The sequence below is a fragment of the Schistocerca cancellata genome, chromosome 4, assembly GCF_023864275.1.
Source record: "Schistocerca cancellata isolate TAMUIC-IGC-003103 chromosome 4, iqSchCanc2.1, whole genome shotgun sequence".
NCBI classification, from domain to species: Eukaryota; Metazoa; Arthropoda; class Insecta; order Orthoptera; family Acrididae; genus Schistocerca; species Schistocerca cancellata.
The window spans coordinates 497,235,371-497,256,336 of NC_064629.1; the positions used below are offsets into that span (position 1 = coordinate 497,235,371).

Below are 20,966 nucleotides of genomic sequence, written 5' to 3' on the forward strand. Positions count from 1 at the left end.
GTGCATATCATTGAGGGTTGATTCCTACGGGGTATGGTGGCAGACTGTTTTCTTTTGCCAGAGTAACTGCCTGTTTTCTTCCGAAGCACAAGTTTAACAGCATCCTATAAACAGCACCACGCTACACTGAGATTCGTATCACCCATTACGATTTATATTTCTCTAAGGTTTGAAGTTTAGACAAATTTCGGGGTTTACCTTCGAAGGTGCCTCAGCCGATTTCTTGCTGCACCACTGTCTAATGATAAATTTTTTTCCAGCTTTAATTATTGCTTCTTGGATGGGACGTTAAACACTTTTCTACACTTCTCTCTGTTACCTTCACAGAGAATGTCAGCTCTAAACTTTCACATAACGCAGAGGGTGAGTACATGTACGGCGTAACACTCACGTCCGAACATGTCGTCTGGGTTCTTCAACTAGTATAAAAAATGAAGCATCTGGATGAATTGGTCAGATGTCTATGTGACTTCATACACATACATATCATCGGCAGAAATGTGATGTAGAGTTGCAATTCTCTGTTGCACTTAGAAAAGCCACCAGGGAGAAAGGTGGAAAGGTGTTTAAAGTTCCACCAAAAACGAATGAGAAGGATAGAACACACAACAGGGTATATTAATTTTATTTGTGTTTATGACTGTTACCATGTGCTAGGATAATCATCTTGGGGTTGAAGCTCTTTTCTTCCTTTTGCTTGAACAATATGTATGTTTTTGGATAGGGCCCGCCTTTAGCAAAACACATTTTTTTGTTTTTTAACCCAAACCATTCCACCCCCCCTCTCCACACACACACAAACACACACACACACACACACACACACACACACACACACACACACACACACAAAACCACTAAACCTAATGCCACCCTCACTCGCTCTCTCCCTCTTTCTCCTCTCTCTCTCTCTCTCCCTTTTCACACATACACACACACACACACACACACACACACACACACACACACACACAAAGGAAAAATTAATGACTAACACCTCTGAGAGATTCAAACGACCGCCTGGAACACCTTCAACTGTTCCACTGTCAGCCATCTTGTTTTTACACCTTCAATTGTTCCACTGCCCGCCATGTTTGTTTTTACAGCTGGTAAAGCAGTGAAACAGTTACAGTGACAGTGACAGTGGCAACTCAATATATAGTGCTCGACAGTGATGAAGATGATTCAAAGGAAAACGTAAGTGAAACATTATGTAAATAGACACATAGAATTAAATAACTTCAGACACAGAAATAACAAGTTTTCAAATCGTAATTTTGGCTTAAACAATTTGTCTACTTTAAGGTATAAGTGGTTGCTGATGACAAACTGTGCAAAATAACGGTCACTGTAGAAACATAACACATCGGAAAAACCACATCATGTGGTAAAAAGGTATGAATTCGTAATTTATGTGTTTTGTTTCAAATATCTGTAATTACGATTTAAAAACTAGTAGCTACATGAATACAAACAGCAAAGAACACTCTTTATGTTTAACAGTTGGAAAATAAAAGCCCACTGAAGATGCTGCAACTGCAGTGAAACATGTTTGGGTTAAAAAACAAAAAATGTATTTTGCTAAAGGCGGACCCTATCCAAAAACATACATATGTGCTAGGATACACAAGGGTAGTGAGCAATGTTAGCTGGCCAGGGTGTCCGAGTGGTTCTAGGCGCTTCAGCCTGGAACCGCACGACCTCTACGGTCGCAGGTTCGAATCCTGCCTCGGGCATGGATGTGTGTGATGTCCTTAGGTTAGTTCGGTTTAAGTGGTTCTAAGTTCCAGGGGAATGATGACCTGAGATGTTAAGTCCCATAGTGCTCAGAGATATTTGAACCATTTTTTTGAACCATGTTGGATGTTAAGTGACCACTGCTAAATACTCAGAGATACCTTGTACTCATGAGCGACAGCGTTGTGAACACCTGACAGGTTTTGAAATGGGACTCGTTGCGGGGTCTTAAATAGGCCGGCTAGCCGAATCGTGCAGTAATCAGATTTGTGGGGCATTGAGGTGTGATAGTGGTCTGATGTTGGACTGCATAGGAACATGAGTGGAGGCATACTCGTTGTCAAGGTTCCGATCTGCCACTTCTGACCACGACAATGGAGGATCGATGTGTTGTGTCCAAGCCCATCGTAACTCCAACACATCTGCCCCTGCGACTCGAGAAAAGTAATGGACTCCCTGCAACATTTATTGTCATCTCACACCAGTGGTCAGAGACGAGTATAAACCAGATTAGGGAGTTATTACCCTCGCGTTGGATGTCGTCAGAAATACAACTGGCTACGTTTGAACTGGACTGCTGTGAGTGCCACTTCACTGTGCTCAGCGATGAGTTGTGGTTCTGCCCCACCCCGGATGACAATTACGTCAAGTATTTTGGCGAATTGGGGTGATACCGCGTTTCTAAAGTGTTTTGGAAAGGCACCGAGGTGTTACGTGTTACTCCTGGCGTCATGGTGCCATCAGCTATGACTTCAGGACCCGGCTAGCAGTGACTGTGGCAGTTCTGATGGCACAGCATTACGTCACGGACATACTGCGCACTCATGCGTTACTTCTTGTGTGACACTACCGTGGTGCGATTTTTCAACAGGACAACGCGTGTCCACAGTGTCTCTATACGTCATGTAGAGCTACTCTTGTAGCCAGCAAGATCGTAAGATCCGTTCTCAACAGAACCTGTGCGACACCAACTCAGACATCAGTTCCGACCCATTGCCAGTATCCAATAGCTGTAGGCTATCTCGCCTCAGGAGAGGGTACAAAGGCATTATGACATCTCTTCCTACCGAACAAAGTGATGCAATCAAGTCACAAGGGCTGCAATGTCATACCTCGAACTGCACTCATACTGCTAGCTTCCTTGCAAATTTGACTCTGTTTTGTAATCTCTGAAATAACATCAGTATTCCCTACAATTCGTGAAGATTCATTTCGTCACTCCCCTCCCCCCTCCATCTTTCTTGGGGCGTCACTTTCTTCGTCGGACCGTGTATTTATTAATGACATACTGTGGGAGATAAAGTTTAAACCACCGAAAATTTATTTTTGCCATTCCAAAAGACGAGATGGCCGACCTCATACAAGAAAAATTCGAAGTTTCAACTTGTTTTGGTTCGGGTATTTGTCCTGCCGTGTGCGGAAAAGAATCGTAATCAAGAAAAGCCTGTAATTTGCACATTTGATATTTTTCTGTCTTTTTGTATTTTTCGGGTAACTGGATAAGAGTACTAATATACAGGGTGATACAAAATTAACTGTACACACTTCGTGCGTGTAATGTGTGCATCAAAATAAGAGTAAGACTTCTTTGTCTGAAATTGCTTTATTTCAGAGTTATACAGAAGAGCAGAGATCAATAATGCAACACAAACGACACCATATTAATTCTTCTCACAAATCAATGACACGAACTCCACTACGTACGGTACGTTTACCCCAGAACATATTCAAAATTATGTTGGTGTAAACGAAGACAGTGATATACTCAACTTCATATGGCTCTTGGAATGTTGCAGGCTCCGTTCATCTCATTCTGTACAGCTGCACAGCTATTTTAAATTCGGTTTTATAATTCATCTACATTCTCAACTGGAACAACATATACGAGCTCGTTGAGACGGCCCCAAAGGAAGAAGTTCAGGGTTTCATATCCAGGGATCTAGCGGGCCAAGCAACTATCGCGACAAGCAACTTTGAGATGCTCTCTTACCTCCCGACTGAAATGTGCAGGGGTCCGTCAACAAGGCAACATTAGTCGATATGTAGGCGAACTCGATATGCCAAAAGCCTGTACTGGCCCATGGTGTAACGCCTACCACAAATGACATAATGCATCGTAACTTGAGAAAAAAGCAATTTCAAACAACAATTAACTCTTATTTTGATCCATACATTACACCCACTAAGTATTCAGAGTTACGTTTGAATCGCCCTGTATATCTACTGGAGGCCACGTTATTAGGAGGAGAAGTTGAAAAGTTCCTTCTTGCAAGTTTCGCACCCTTCCTGTGTATGCACTAACGGCCACTCGTTTAATCCTGACAACGAGCAGAGTCGCGCTTTACTTTGCTTTCTGCGCGTCGTTGGCCTCACTCGTAACTCCAACTGCTGTTTACGGTACTGAACGACTCGTAAATCTATTGTCGACTTAAAATCGGTCATTATTAAAACAACTGTATATGACACGTTTCTCTTCTTAGTGGTTTTGGTCTTATGGAGACCATGCACTATAACTGGAAGAAATGAAATTAACTAGAAATTGACAGTTGTTATTCTCAATAAGAAAGTGCTTCTTTCTCATAAAAATTTTTTGACTACATAATATAGATACGTGACGGAGAAACCTATTTAGCAAAAGTAGCACTACAAGGAAACAAGTCTCTTCACATTATTTTGTTACTTTTCATATTGTTACGTTGTATACGATGTCTCCCGCAGAGTAGACCCATCTTTTATTTAGAAAAAAAATTAATGTATTGAAAGAAGCCATTCAACAAGTAACACTACACAAAGAAGTAGGGTACTTTCCTGCACTAACGACCCCATGGCAGGTACTCTACATAGCTTCACTTACACTGATTATACATGGTGACCCATGAGGAATGATGAGTATTCGGGGGTATACACTCTCCTCGCATTCGGTAGGGTGACGGTTCAAAGCCGCGTTCGTTCATCCTGATTTAGGTTTTCCGTGATTTCGGGAGCAGGAACTGCAGAATTGGTCGTCCAGAAGAGTTCAGTGATTTCGAATGTTTGTCAGACGTTGGATGTCAACAGAGTAATATATGTATCTAAATCTCTCAAGGACGGCTGTTGGTGATGCAACTGTTTCAGTGGTGATAACATGGGCGTCCTAAGCTACATTATATTCGGTGTGGTTCTTTTGATAAAATCATGATTTTCTGTCCATATAACAAAAGAAAAAGTATAGTGCTCATCCTCTCTGTTTTCCCGTTTCATGCTCACAAAACATTGCTGTGATGGTGGTTTCTTTGTTCCAAAGGTACGTGGTGAGGAACACCTTTATCGGTCATTGTTCTTAGTATCCCCCCAAATCGGCTAAAAGACCATGTACTCTACAAATTCCTTTACCCACATGTTCAGTTCCTAATATATGTTCAAGATGTTACTTCGAACATATAAGAATGTATGTACAAAAACTGAAAGCGAGTGGGATATGTTTCAGCCACATGTAGAGAGTTTGGCAATGCAATATAAAGATGTACCCCAGTCTTAAAATTAGTAAATGATAGCCCCAGTTTCTGATTTTGTACCCTGATCAGTCTTCCTTCTCCAGAACTTACGTACGATAAATGGACAGGATATTCTGGGGAGATAATTATACTGTGTCGATAACTATATTGTGTAAACTGAAATGTGATCAGCTCTGGTGGCAGAGGAAATCTCCTTTCACGGAAGAACACTAGTGCTGCCGTACAGGACGACTAAGAACCAATTTCCCCTCTAGAAGTAAAGGACAGGCTGCAGAGAATTACATATAATCTGCCCATATGCTTTTCTTGTATTTATATTATTAGCAACTCATAATCTGTAATCAGTTTGGTGCAAACACACTTTGTGGAAAACATGAATATGATATTTTTTGTAGGAAGTCTACTGTAGTTTTGTTTTGTATTGGGAAACATTTTTTAGGAAGCCTCGGTTTTGGAGACACTTTTTACTACACGAATTTTTCCCGTTATTTCACTTCCTTGACTGAACTATAGTCGTAGTGTGGTAAATTGGCCAACGTTGGTAGTTTAGGCTGTAGCGTCCGGGTCAGATGACTCGTCAAAAAGTTGCTACGTCGTCTGTTGGTGTCGTTCTGCTGCAAGGGAAAAACTGAGCAATAAATATGTTTTGAGTATTCCGTATTCGGTAAAGCACATTCCTTGTTGTCTTTTTTTTCAATTTATATTTAGGAGGTTTTTCTCAATCATAAGCGGATTTTCATTTATTCTGCTTAGCTACATATGTTGTTGCCGATATCGGTACGTGTCTTCTGCACGATAGCGGGTGTACCAACACAGTGGACATCTGCAGTTTTGCTGTTCGCAGTACACACTCTTTTACTGTTGACGATACTTGACTCTAAAACGATGATTTCATTTTCTTTGTACTTTTATTTTTTGGTACTGCTATTTACCTGCCATATTTTTAGTTTGCCGAATGTTACAGTACTTGTGTACCTCTGATAATACGAAAAAATATATCTCTTGTAGCGAGACGCAGTGAATTTATTATACTCACTGATATAAAAGGATGAGAGTTATTCAAAGTCTTGTAATTAAATACGAAACAAACCCAGTTCCTGACGTGAAGGGTCAACACAGGAAAACCTAGTAACAGCAGACAGATTTCCGAAGGGAGACATTGCCAGAATAATCTAACATTTGGAACATGACAAATAAGCTAGAGACAATGATAGCTCTGTTCAATGGGCATGCAACGGTGTCGCTAGGAAAAGTAACGGGATACGAGCAAATGTTTGAAGGGTCGAAGAGTTATCCATTCCAAAGGTCATTACATCGCGGACGTTCTCCATAATCACTTTTCATCACGTAAATGAAGACGTGAAGCTTCATGTGGAGTGGCTCTCGGCTGTCCAATAACCTAAATATGCGATCAACCGAAGAGTGACGGATCTTCTACAGACGATTTCAGATACATCACCACTAATGTTGTACAATTTACTCTCGAAGAACGTACTGCATAAGTACTAATATTATACACTCCTGGAAATGGAAAAAAGAACACATTGACACCGGTGTGTCAGACCCACCATACTTGTTCCGGACACTGCGAGAGGGCTGTACAAGCAATGATCACACGCACGGCACAGCGGACACACCAGGAACCGCGGTGTTGGCCGTCGAATGGCGCTAGCTGCGCAGCATTTGTGCACCGCCGCCGTCGGTGTCAGCCAGTTTGCCGTGGCATACGGAGCTCCATCGCAGTCTTTAACACTGGTAGCATGTTGACGGACTTTGGGCGAGGGCGTATAGTGGGCATGCGGGAGGCCGGGTGGACGTACCGCCGAATTGCTCAACACGTGGGGCGTGAGGTCTCCACAGTACATCGATGTTGTCGCCAGTGGTCGGCGGAAGGTGCACGTGCCCGTCGACCTGGGACCGGACCGCAGCGACGCACGGATGCACGCCAAGACCGTAGGATCCTATGCAGTGCCGTAGGGGACCGCACCGCCACTTCCCAGCAAATTAGGGACACTGTTGCTCCTGGGGTATCGGCGAGGACCATTCGCAACCGTCTCCATGAAGCTGGGCTACGGTCCCGCACACCGTTAGGCCGTCTTCCGCTCACGCCCCAACATCATGCAGCCCGCCTCCAGTGGTGTCGCGACAGGCGTGAATGGAGGTACGAATGGAGACGTGTCGTCTTCAGCGATGAGAGTCGCTTCTGCCTTGGTGCCAATGATGGTCGTATGCGTGTTTGGCGCCGTGCAGGTGAGCGCCACAATCAGGACTGCATACGACCGAGGCACACAGGGCCAACACCCGGCATCATGGTGTGGGGAGCGATCTCCTACACTGGCCGTACACCACTGGTGATCGTCGAGGGGACACTGAATAGTGCACGGTACATCCAAACCGTCATCGAACCCATCGTTCTACCATTCCTAGACCGGCAAGGGAACTTGCTGTTCCAACAGGACAATGCACGTCCGCATGTATCCCGTGCCACCCAACGTGCTCTAGAAGGTGTAAGTCAACTACCCTGGCCAGCAAGATCTCCGGATCTGTCCCCCATTGAGCATGTTTGGGACTGGATGAAGCGTCGTCTCACGCGGTCTGCACGTCCAGCACGAACGCTGGTCCAACTGAGGCGCCAGGTGGAAATGGCATGGCAAGCCGTTCCACAGGACTACATCCAGGATCTCTACGATCGTCTCCATGGGAGAATAGCAGCCTGCATTGCTGCGAAAGGTGGATATACACTGTACTAGTGCTGACATTGTGCATGCTCTGTTGCCTGTGTCTATGTGCCTGTGGTTCTGTCAGTGTGATCATGTGATGTATCTGACCCCAGGAATGTGTCAATAAAGTTTCCCCTTCCTGGGACAATGAATTCACGGTGTTCTTATTTCAATTTCCAGGAGTGTATTAAAGCTCAACATTTGTTCATGGTTAATATGTTACTCACTACATGAGAAGTGAATAAGTGCATTCAGTGTGAGATGTCCTGGTGACACTTCATCTGTCCCTTATCCTTTGGAATAAGCATTACGTCAGGATAATATCTGTAAATCTGAAAAAAGTATTCATATTATTTGGATGATGCAAAATCTACAGTTTAATATTGTCACATGTTCATCAGAAGTGTGCACCAACTTCAAGAGCAGAATTAAGTCAAGGTCTTTGTTTTAGAATATATTTATTACTCGTAGAAAATAAATACAACGTCAACCAAAGCTTAGTTTACAAATTCTGTGGTATAAAATGTTTCACAAAGACTTACTGTATTAACCATACGTATACTTTTAGATAGTACTGTGATATTTTGAGTTGTCTTAGTTAAATAATACCTGATGTACGAATTAGAAAAGTCTATGAAGTTCTGTATGCTATTAAACTTAGCGTACAGTGAATACTTGCGAGTAATAAAACAATGGTTTATAATTTTTGAAAAGACGTAATAGTCGCAGTTGGCTTAAATATATTTATTTTACTTAATGCAGTTTTGGCCTTATGGCATTTATCAGTGATATGTGGGAGACTGTGCTTTAGCATGAATCAAACCCTAAAGGTCTTCTGATCTGTGTATGTGTCACCTTGCATCTGAGTTTTTTTATCTACGTTACAGCCTTACAGTCTTTTAACAGGACTGTAAATCCCAACTACGAGAAGTTAACCAATGATTTATAATGACGTTAAACTTTTATTTAAATTTTCAGAATAAGCAACAACAAATTATTATATTACCATAAATCGTATTAATCAACTTCTAAGACACTAAGGAAACACAGACATTGGCTGCGAGCGGGAATTAATTGTAATCAATGGGGAAAGCTGAAAATTCATGCCAGACCGGGATTCATACCCGGGTCTCCTGCTTACTGGCAGATGCTCTGACCACTAAAGAAGGTTAGACTCTCGGTCCGGCTAAAATTTTTAACTTTCCTCATTGATTTCAATCAATGCCAGCTCGCAGCCAGTGTCTCTAATCCCTTTGTATCTTAATTCACAATGGCAGCTGTATCAAAGTGGTATCTGTTCTTTCGGACATGTTCGAAAGAAAATACACCACATGTGTATATAAACGGCTGCTATTGTTTACCAAATTTTACAAAACGTACGACTATATTGCCTGGGATGTTTTTCAGCTAAGCGGTTTGTGACGGGAGGTGGCTAAATAATGTTTTACTATTTTAGTCAGGCGTGTAACTTGTCATTTTTTATGCACATAGATATCGTGTCTAAGATATCACCATAATATATCCTTGTCTTAATAAAACGTTCATTATGTGGCAAGAACTTTTACTATACTTGTGGTAGTATCAGGTAACAATAAATATTTTGGCAAGAAATGTCTCGTAGTTTATATAGCAATGAGGAATACCAAATCACTATCCGATAAGCCAGATTTACGTATTACGTGAACTCACTAAATCGGTTAAGACAGAAGTCTAGAAGTTTCGCTGGAAAGGACGTAAGCTATTTCCATCCCTTTTTCCTTTTTCTAGCCAAGACAATACACTGTTTCTTATGGCCTTCCTGTAGAAGGGAGAATAACCTCCAATCTTCCTTCATTTATTCAACGTCAATTATTTTCCGTCGCACATCGATTTTCTTCATAGAGAATTCATATTAATATAATAATTAGTATTAGTTTTTCGCATGCGTGACTATGCTAAGAAAATGTGGGGATGAAGCGAAACTTCACCATTAGTTGATTAGCCGTGTGTGAACATCGGCGAAAAGAGACAGTATATTGCAAAACAACACCCCGAACTGTGTAGATCGTGAGTATAAAAACACAGGTGTCCGAAATGACCCATGTTTTCAATAAAGAAAGGAATTTCAATGAAGCGACTGTTGTTCTTAGTTTCATCAGAATGCATAGTTATTTAAGATTAAATGACAGTTGATGTTTGATGCCGAAGATCTGTGTAATAGTGACTGCCCTGATTCCGTAATTATACCCGTATGATTTTCGTTACCCAGAAGTTATGAAAGCAAAGACATTCATCTACATGTTGTCATGCATAAAACACCAACAGCTCCTCTCCCACTATGAATCATTTGGAGGGAGAAGATGACGCAGTAGCGAGCGTGTAACCAGGCCTCGGACGGAGACACGTCCAATTACCCAGCTATGTATTTCCTTCCGTTATCAGCTGACACAGCGTTCAGCCTGTCTTCTACGAATACTCTGGAAGGACGCGTATCGCCGAGCCTTCCTCAGACATAGCTCCCAAGTGTCAAAGACGCAATACTTGCGATGATGATACATCTGTACTACGTGCCGATCATGGGGGCAAAGTAGGACAGATAAGACCGTAGACCCGTGTTCGGAAGAAGGAATGTCTAATCCCCGCCTGATCTCCCAAAATCACATTTTACGAAACTCTCCATCGTTTGTGTGATTAGAAAATTCCGAGTTTCATCCCCAATAATTGTCCAACTTCGGTAGTGCCGTCTCTTTATTGATTACTCTAGCCTTCCTTCATTCTTCGCCATTAAGTGGCGTCTTATTAATGCTATAAAGAGAGCAAAATGTGGCATCCACTGCAGAATTCATCTATCCGTTTAAAATACACGAAATCCTTAAACTATCCTCACGTAAAGTGGACAACCCACGTTAGAAAACCAGAAGAATATATCATCTAAGCAGAAACCTAAAATTAAATAAATGTGGGTCGTGACGTTCTGCTGCAAAACGGGGCAAACGGAAGTTATGTTCATATCACCAGCACCGACGTATTCATGACTGAGAAAGAGAGAGACCGACGTAAGAACAACATTCTCTCCAATATTTTTTCACGTGGAACTCTCTCTAGCGTTAACCATCATATAATCATCAGCACTTTTATTTGTAGTCTATCTTTTACAGAATTTATTAACAATGCAATGTGTGCAAATCCAAGTTTCATTTAAATAAACTACAGGCCATTTGATTTCAAAAAATTCTTTTTTTCATAAAAATATATTTTTAGTGCCCTCTCTTCGTAATTAAATTTGCTCATTCCTCTTATCGGTCGCTTAATATGACTATTTTAAAACCTAATCCCCTAGAAAAAATATTTTTTTGAAGACTCTCTTAGTTAGTCTTAAATACTAACACTTTTCGCCAAAATAGTGACGTTTTCGTATAGTTAATGTCCTGTTCTGGTCTTCATAATTTCATAGAAATACCTGCCTAATAGTACATTCATGTATTTGCTCGAGCATGTTTACTGTGTTTCTTCGATCCAAATCCTCTTGTCATCGTGTCCCTCTTTTCCTATTTGGAAATACCTGACAGCGTAAAAATTTTTCCGAGAACAAGTTTCTGTTCGCAGTATGAGAGAACAACAACCACTATATAAGGTTGTAACTGCTATACGTAGCCATTTCTTGTTACAGCTTTGTCAAATAGTTTGTACTTAGTGTTGAATATGTTTGACAAGATACTGATTAGCTGGTTTACGTTCTATGCCAGGAAAAATGACAGCAGTGTAAGATATTATTTGAACAGCTGAAGCGATTACAAAACTTATCCTTTTGTGACATTTCGTACTGTAGATAATTCATTTATGTGTAATATTATAGCCGCAATCCAAAGCTAAACACTGCATGTACAGTCGATGTAGAACTCTTGTATAACTGAGATGGTTACCTTAAACAATCTCATAAACTGTAATCGTATGAGGATTGTTTCTTGTGCGTTTCGACACTAATGACGCCACAAATCGTCTGTAACCTATACTAGATAATACTAAATGTACTGCATTTTATTAATTATAAAGTGATTATGTGGTGTTTCCACAACTTTAATAATTAAAACAATGCAGTAAGATGGGCAAGTATTTACCTGTACATAGTGTTTTGACAATATTCGAATATAGTTTGTAAGGAATTAAACATACAAAAGATATTCAAATATTATATAATGTCACTAGTAGTATAATGGGGTTTGTAGCGCAATTTCGATATCAAATTTTTATGAAAATTAATTTAATTAATCAACCCGCACTCGCCCAACCCGTCCCCACCCCCGCCTCCGACCACGCGCACCCCCGCCCCCGGATGACGACACGTGTTTTTCTCAGCTGCACGTTGGTCACAGCCCCATCCTCCCCCTACCTCCTCCTCCACTCCATCCCTGCAACCTGCCGTATTGGCGGGAACTTCAAATTTTGGCGGGAATTTCGAATTTTGGCAGGAATTTCGAATTTTCTTGGGAATTTCCTTGTCCCAGTGGTGTACTGACATCCCACTCCACCTCCCGCCCGGGAATTGATCGAAAATTAAAATCGGCAGTTCCTTTTCCGAGACTCGAACCCTGGTTCTCCTGGGTGGAAAACCTAAGTGCACCCCTCTAACACAATTAAACTACCAGAGGCGTTTGGAACTGACAGAAAATTAAAAATCACTGTGCACTTTTTCGGGACTGTAACCCTGATTCTACTGGATGAAAGCCGGCCGAAGTGGCCGTGCGGTTAAAGGCGCTGCAGTCTCGAACCGCAAGACCGCTACGGTCGCAGGTTCGAATCCTGCCTCGGGCATGGATGTTTGTGATGTCCTTAGGTTAGTTAGGTTTAACTAGTTCTAAGTTCTAGGGGACTAATGACCTCAGCAGTTGAGTCCCATAGAGCTCAGAGCCATTTGAACCATTTTCTACTGCATGAAAGCTCAAGTGCACCCTCAACACTTGCGGGAGAGGAAGGTTGGGTTAGCCTACTTTATTTATTTTTGGTCAGGAAACTGACACAAAGATTAATCCTAATTATGTAAGTAATCACAAAGATCGGGCTTAATTGAAAAACCATAGGCATTGTGCCACACAAGGATGGCATAAAATCACAATAGAGCTTAAAAACTGATGATACCATACAACTGGTGTTACCCTACTGGGAGACAAATTCGCAATACTACTCGAAAGTAGCTACAGACACACTCAGAGAAACGCTACACCTACAATCTGGAAGGAATAAGGAAGGGGAGTAAGGTACTATCTTTATCCATTTTGGTACGAAATACGATCAGCTGACGATGCATGTATTGAACAGAGAGGAGCAACTACTGTTTCACGTCAGAGTTCGCTACAGATTCCTGCTCAAAAACTATCCTGCAGCCCAGGTAATAGAAGCCAGTACACGCTACCACTGATGGAAAACAAATGTGTCACACTTGTAATTAAACTTCTAAAGTGTCATGGAAAAATCATCACTTGCAATGAATGGGTCATAAAGCGGCACATGTATGAGGAAAATCGTCGTCCTAAAAGACTGCAGAGTACAGAGGTGGTAATAGTTGAACGTGCGTTCTTCTCGACATGCAGTCACAAACAGCCAAGGTTATTTAAAAGGGAGGTTGGCGCAGTGACGTCACTGTAGGAGCAAAGCAAGGCAGCGGCTGGCGCAGCACGCGACTCTTACTAAGGACAAGCAACTACTTATAACACCAATAAGTTCTCAGGATATTATTCAAAACAGTTGATTTACCTGTTTAGAAGTTTGCAGTAGAAGAAGAGTGCCACTGTCTTGATTTCCGCTTCTGTGCTGCTGCTGCTTTCTGCACTTTATGCTTCGTATTGAGGAACCGCATACGGATGAATTATAACGTGTGACGAAAATTCCGGAAATTTAGTTTGGACAGCTGTGCATATTGTTTTCACTACATTTTTTTCCTTGGAAATACTATCCAATCCATTAAATTCATTAAAAATTAGTTCAAACTGAGACACCTTATGTAGCCACTCATCTGTTGGAACTATAAACCCACCGCGACATAGAAATTCAATCCAACCATAATTTTCAATTGTTGGAGGATTTAAAATATCAGCAGACGGCGTTCCCAGTGTCTTGTCACAGTTCTTTGCACGATATGCTATGTAGCCAGCCAGGTAACGGAATCCTTCTGCAGAGCAGTCACATCCCTCTTTGACAGCAGATTCTTCTGGTGCAGGTTGAACAGGAAAGTTAATATCTCGTAGCTCTTTTTCACCATCTATCATTTGCAGTGCTTCGCACATGTCAGGCAAAATTCCTGTGAACAGATGTGACGTCAAAAATCCGTCACACTCATGCCTCTACTGATGTGTCACTTGACAGAGGAATGTCATGAGCATTGTGTCCCAGCAGTAACAGCCGTAATCGATATTTTACTTCTGATGGAGAAGGGTTCAAATGGATATGACCAATTCCTCTGATCTGTGAGAAAAAATTCTGGTTCAATCTTGCAGTTAAAATATGTTATTTGTAGTGGCTGAAGATCTGAAAATAGTCCAAATAATGACCTAACAGTTGTCATAATGCCTTTCTGGAATGGGAGCAAGTGATTTGCATTGCCTACGCGCATTTTTTCGGCACACGTATACAGTTCTCTCACTATTCTTTCTTGAACATCCTTATGTATCCCATAACCACATGATAACACATTCTTATTGTACCTCCGAGCATTCATAAAGTCAAATGCGTCGTTTGCTAACTGAAAAAAATTTTATGCTTCCTCTTCTTCAGGTATTAGGCACTTCATGGCTTTCGCTGTGGTACTCGAAATAAGTTGCATTGCCAAATAAACCCTTTGACGCTCCCTCCCCTTGACACTGAGATGAAACTGTCACAGTTTAGGACACAACTTCATTTCACTCCTATCTAGTGCGAGCAGTCTTTCTACAATAGATTTATTAACAATTTTCCCACTTGGAAGCTTTAGTCCGTCATCCAGAAAGTGGTTCCCCATTAATTTAAACAAATGCGGAACATCTGAAAACATCCAGATTCGTTTCTTTTCATACTGGGAATTGGAAAAGCAGGAATTTGTTTCTGTCACATTAAAATCTTTCCACACAGATCGATTTTTTGTTCCAAGGTCGCACACTACCGCAACAACATCGTAACCAACATCTTGTACAGAGCATATAATACTGTTTAACCGATCAGCTGTTATTTGTGTGTCAAAATCATAGTAAATGGGTTGCTTCCATCCAGAAAACAAACCACGTACCATAACAAATAGCACGTTACTGTGTGGCCCTACAACACGATCTTCAACAGGATCATAAATAATATTGCTGTCTACATTCATTTCGTCGAATGATAGCACACACACACGTTCAGTTTTTGTCAATACCGATGAGTGGGCTTTCATTAGTTGCAAAACGTCTGTCAGCACACCAGGAAAGCATCTGAAAGAGCGTGACGTCCATCTCTTAAGTGATGACAGTCCTGGAAGTGGGAAACCGACCTGATTTCTTAAAAACAAATAACACTTCCTAGACACAGCACGAAGTGTAACCGCTTTACAAATATCTTCCCTTTGCCATTTTGCTCGTTTCTTTCCACTTAACAAGCAGTTTATCTGTGTTTTTGAAAACAATTTGCCTAATATTTGAGTCACTTTCTCCTGCACTTGCTTCTTTTGACACTTTTGTTGATATTTTATTTTCTCACCACAAGCTTTCACTTTGAGTTTCAAACGCTTCTCACTACACCTGAGATTTGCACACATAGCTGTCAGTCTGCGGTTCCTGTATTCTAATTCTTCTATACGTTTACAGAGTTCGCTGATCTGTTTACAATCAGTGTCACAGTCATCTGTCGCTCTTGACTGGCCTATTTTTCTTTTTTTCGGAGACACTAACCAGGTGCTCAATTGCATTTTTCTTCATCTTTCTTGCCTGCAACCTGTCTGCCCTATTCGGAGAAACTGTGTCATCAGGGCCTGAATTTCCACTAACACTGGGAGCACTTCCTGGTATATTCACACTCGGCACTGCATCTGGTTTAAGTGTTTTCTTCGGTGGTAGATTGAGAAGTTCTGCTCGCAAGTCACGTAGATAATCATCGTATGTGAAATGCAATGAACAAACAGTTGACGCCGCAATATTGAAGCGATCTTTTCGGTGGCACTTCATAATCCAGGCTTTCTGCACTTTAACGTCTTTTGGGAACGAATCTTCTTCTTCTTCTGCTTTTACGGCCTCATTGGACCACTTCAGTCAATCATTTCTGGTCCTCTTCTTTGGTATTTTCCCCTCCCGAGTGGCCCAGTATCTCTTCATTCGTTCCGATGCTTTTAGTCGTTCCTCATCTGTAAATACCCTTTTCATTGTATGTCGTTTGTCAATTTTTGGTTTAAATCTTATTTCTGTGTCCCTCAACTTCTTTAAATTTGGCGTTTTGTTCTGCAAATCATCCAGAGTTATTTCCAGTTCTTCCATATCCTCTCTTATTCCCTTAAGCCATCCTCCTTGTTGTTTCAAATTCCAGAGTTTCTCAACAATTTTCCTTGATAGTCTGGTTTCTGGTGTCCTCAGAATGTGACCACAAAAAGAGATCCTTTTCTTTCGTATAGTATCGGTGATGGGCTCCAGTTCTCTGTATACCACTTCATTTGGAACTATCCGCCATTGCCCAGCTTTTTGATATTTCTTATTTATGCATGTTCTACCAATTCTTCTCTCTACTTTTAAAATTTTGTCAATTCTGCTTTTCTGGGTGACTTTAAAAAGAGTTTCACTTCCGTATGTAACCTCTGGTTGAACCACCGTCTTGTAATGCTTTAATTTTGTTTTAATTGATAGACATTTTTTATTGTACGTAGACCATGTTAGTTTTTGAGCTTTTATCATTTTATTAGTTCTTGCTCGCCATGCAGGTTTCTCGTCCAATTTATGTGTTATAATTTCACCCAGGTATTTAAATTGTTTCACTATTTTAATTTCCCTATTGTTCACTGTGATGTGATCTATTACAAGTGGATCCGTTACCATTCTTTCAGTCTTTTCAAATGATATCTGGAGTCCTAATTTTTGTGCTATATTTTGTAAGCATGTTATTTGTTTCGTGGCTTCCTGAATATTATTAGCTAGTAATGCTAGGTCATCAGCAAATCCCAAGCAATTTAGGTTTATTTTATCTTTCTTAGTTCCAATTTTAATATTCATAGGATTTTTCTTGTACCATTCTCTCATTACATATTCAAGAGCACAATTGAATAGCAATGGTGATAAACAATCTCCCTGTCTCAACCCTGTTTTAATCGTAAATGGTTCAGATATTTCTCCTCTAAATTTTACTTTGGATTTGGTGTTTGTTAAGGTTAACTGTATCATTTTTATTAATTTAGGATGAAGTCCCAAATTCCTTAATATTTTCATCATTGAAGATCTATGGATGCAATCATATGCCTTTTTGAAATCTACAAAGGTTATGACTAGTTGTTTTTGCCTTCTTTTGTAGATATCCATAACTAACTTCAAGGTGATTATCTGTTCTGGGCAGCTTCTCCAGGATCTAAATCCTCGTTGATATTCTCCCAGTTCCAGTTCTAGTTGATCTTTACAGCGGTTGTATAGTATTCTTGTCATGATCTTATACGTCCAGTCCAAAAGGGAAATTCCTCTATAGTTGTCTGGATTTGATTTTTCTCCTTTCTTATGTAATGGATGTATTATAGCAGTTGTCCAATTTTCTGGTAATTTCTCTTCATTCCAGATTTTTACTATGCATTGGGTGTAATGCTATCTTTACTGGTTCTGCTGCATATTTCCAAAGTTCAGCAAACGTTTGATCTTCTCCACTTGCTTTGTAGTTTTTGAGTTCTTTCAAAGCTCTGTAGACCTCATTAATTGTAGGTGGATTTATATTTCCTGCTGGTGTTTTAATTGGGGTTTCTGTGTTTATCTGAAGAAGTTCTGGGGGATCTTCACAATTTAGTAACTTGTTAAACGTTTCTGCTAGAATTTCTGTATTTTTACTATTGCTATGGGCTAGGTTATTATCTTTATCTTTTAACATTAATGTTGGAGGATCATATCTTTGTAACTGTCTGCCAAATATTTTGTAATAGTCTCTTGAGTTTGTTTTTTCACTATTTGTTTCTATCATTAGAAATATATCTTTTTGGTACTGACGTTTAACTCTCCTTATTATTTTTTGTGTTGTCTTCCTTTGTTTTGTGAGTTCCAAATATGATTTTTCTGTTTTTTTCATTTTGATGCCTTAACCAGGCTTGGTGTCGATCCAACACTGCTTCATCACATTCATCGTTCCACCACTGGTGTTTTTTCCTTGGATTTATAGGGGCAACTTGTTCAGCTATTTGTTTCAATTTGGGAATTATTTCTTGCAGATCATCTGTTATTTTTGTATCCCTGGTTTGTGCTTCATAATCCTCATTTTGTATCAGTTTATGAGGGTCATAGGTTCTCTTCTTATTCTGGTGGGACTTTTTCTTTGCTAATGGGGTTAATTTAATTTTAATTTTTATCATGTAATGATCTGATCTGGTATCTGTCCCTCTCAGTACTTTCACATTGTAAATTTCCTTGTGGTAATTCTTGTCCATGCAGACATGATCCAGTTGCCATTCTCCTTTTTTCCAGTCCGGATGTTTCCAGGTTTTTAGTTTACTTGGTCTTCTCTTAAAATACGTCGACTTTGAGATCATGTCATGGTTTCTGCAAAATTCCACTAGTCTTATGCCATTTTTGTTTGTTCTTCTTTGTGCTGTCCATTTCCCTATTATGTCTCTATATCTCTTTTCCATTCCTAACTGGGCATTGAAGTCTCCAATTAAAATTTTGATGTGATTTTTATTAATGTTATTCGTCGTTTGATCTAATTTGGGAACGAATATTATATTATATCCGTGCCTTTTGTCTTTTGGCTGTACGACAGACACCCTGTTACAGCACACCCAGGCATTTTAACGCAACACTTTTACAAATCACCGCAACAACACCACAAACTAAAGCAAAACAACGACACCGGTAAAACAGCTCTTTTGGCGTCTCGACACAACGTGCTCCTATGCTGACGTCATGCGCAGAACGACGAAATATTCGCCTACCTGCGCAGGCCATTTGGGCCGCCCCTGCAAACAGCCAAAAACCAAGGCCTTCTCACTTCCCCTCACGCCTCCTCCAACCCCTCCCCCCACCCACTACGATGTTCCACCAAGGGTCTCTTTGCCCCCACTACCACCTTCAAGTTCCACTGCCCGCACTCGGCTTTCCACCATCTGGCCGCCGCCCAAAGGCGATGCTTCTACCCCTAGAAAACAGCATGTGTAGTCAACCAAACAATAGGAGATAAAAGGACAGCCCCCTCAAGCGCAGCTTGTTCGTCTAAAATATAGTGACAGAGCCCCATGCACCACCCCTGCCGGCCGTTGTGGCCAAGCGGTTCTAGGCGCTTCAGTCGGGAACCGCACAACCGATACGGTCGCAGGTTCGAATCTTGCCTCGAGCATGTGTGTGTGTGATGTCATTAAGTTGGTTAGGTTTAAGTAGTTCTGAGTTCTAGGGGACTGATGACCTCAGATGTTAAGCACCATAGTGCTCAGAGCCATTTGAACCATTTGAAGTACCATACCTGGGCAGTGTCTGGCGAACACTCGCAGTAGACGCACCCCCTCTGCGTCACTTGCGATACGTGGATTGCCTTCAGACGACAGTCCTAGAAAGAAAATATCATAAACCCGCCCATCCTGAGAAGGGTCCTGATGGCCCTCAAAACTCGGATTTCCAGCCTAACGAAACAAATCGTGAGAGCTTATCTCGACCTGTGAAGGTGGGAGATTGAAATTTCATCACAAGATATCGCCGCAACGAAAAAAAAAAAAAAAAAAAAGAAACACTTGTGAAGAATCAATCCGTGTTACCCTAACCATGTCTTCCAACCGCTAGGCGTCACATCATTGCTATCAATTTCAGAGGCTAAATAATGAAATTAATCATAAGAGTCACTTTGTATGGCGAGGAATGTTCTCTTTTTCAGCATTCAGATTACACCCGCGAAGTAGGACAAATTTGAATCCATGGAGGGAACACGATGTTCTTTTCGAGCAACACAATTGACAAATGACATCTGAGGCTAACCACAGAGGGATGCTAAAACCCACAACATATATTTCGCGTAAGATCCGCGCTATTAAAGAACACGACCATAACAACTAAATTACCTTCACCCAGCTAAAAAAGCGGTCTTGAGTTTACAGGCACACAAGGTCGCAGATAATGTTACGCTTTCAGGCAGAAATCCTGTCCGAAATGCTGTCTGCTATTTGGAATCAATTCGATCCATTCAACCCCATATTTGCGTTTTATCCTGTAGACATGTCTTTTAATGATTACAGCCACTGGCGAATTATATTCGTGCCACTCTAGTATCTCGAAACGTGTCGCCTTTCTTGTTTTTCTTTTCGACCCTAACTGCTAGGATTTCATTCACAGAGAACTCCAGAGCTGTTTATAGACAGTCCCTCTGCATCTTGTACAACTGCTCCTGAATCTCTGCCCCGCCATCCCTGCAGCTTTGTCCATGTGATCGTCCCAATGTAAGTCTGACCTGTACGGAAGTCGGAGAGCGCTATATGTAAGACCTCCTGCATCCTGTGGGGAAACAGGACGAATTGAATTAACGCGACAGGAGGGTGTTTGACCATCTGGCGATAATGGGAACATAGTGTTATAGCTGTGCCAACCGTATACAGTGTGTCCGGCCAGCGCCAAACGAACGCCCCTGCAACACTAAGTAATAGAACAGATAGTATTAGCAGTCATGGAGGTGTTTCTTCTTGTCAAAATTAGCAAGACTACACATCATTAATGGCATAGAGGAAGGACGGAGACTTTGTGACACATCTCCACACCACGTACAGGTAGTCCGAAGGAGATGTGTGTCGCTCAGCGTGCATTCATGTCTATCATCCAAACATCTGTGATGATCCTGATAAATATACAGGCATTAATTAACTGGAGCAATTGGTTCGTGATCGAAG

At 41.2% G+C, this 20,966-nt stretch overlaps 1 protein-coding gene across 1 annotated transcript in view; it reads right to left on the reverse strand.

Annotated features, from left to right (window-relative positions):
- LOC126184283 (dentin sialophosphoprotein-like) overlaps positions 1-19,047 on the reverse strand; it is a 43,807-nt gene extending 24,760 nt beyond the window's left edge. Inside the window, exons 1-2 of the mRNA XM_049926660.1 lie at positions 19,035-19,047; positions 13,962-14,225 (exon numbers count right to left, since the gene is read on the reverse strand). Of these exons, the coding sequence (XP_049782617.1) occupies positions 13,962-14,225; positions 19,035-19,047 (277 nt within the window). The remainder of the gene's footprint in view (positions 1-13,961; positions 14,226-19,034) is intronic.
- Positions 19,048-20,966: the final 1,919 nt, after the last annotated feature.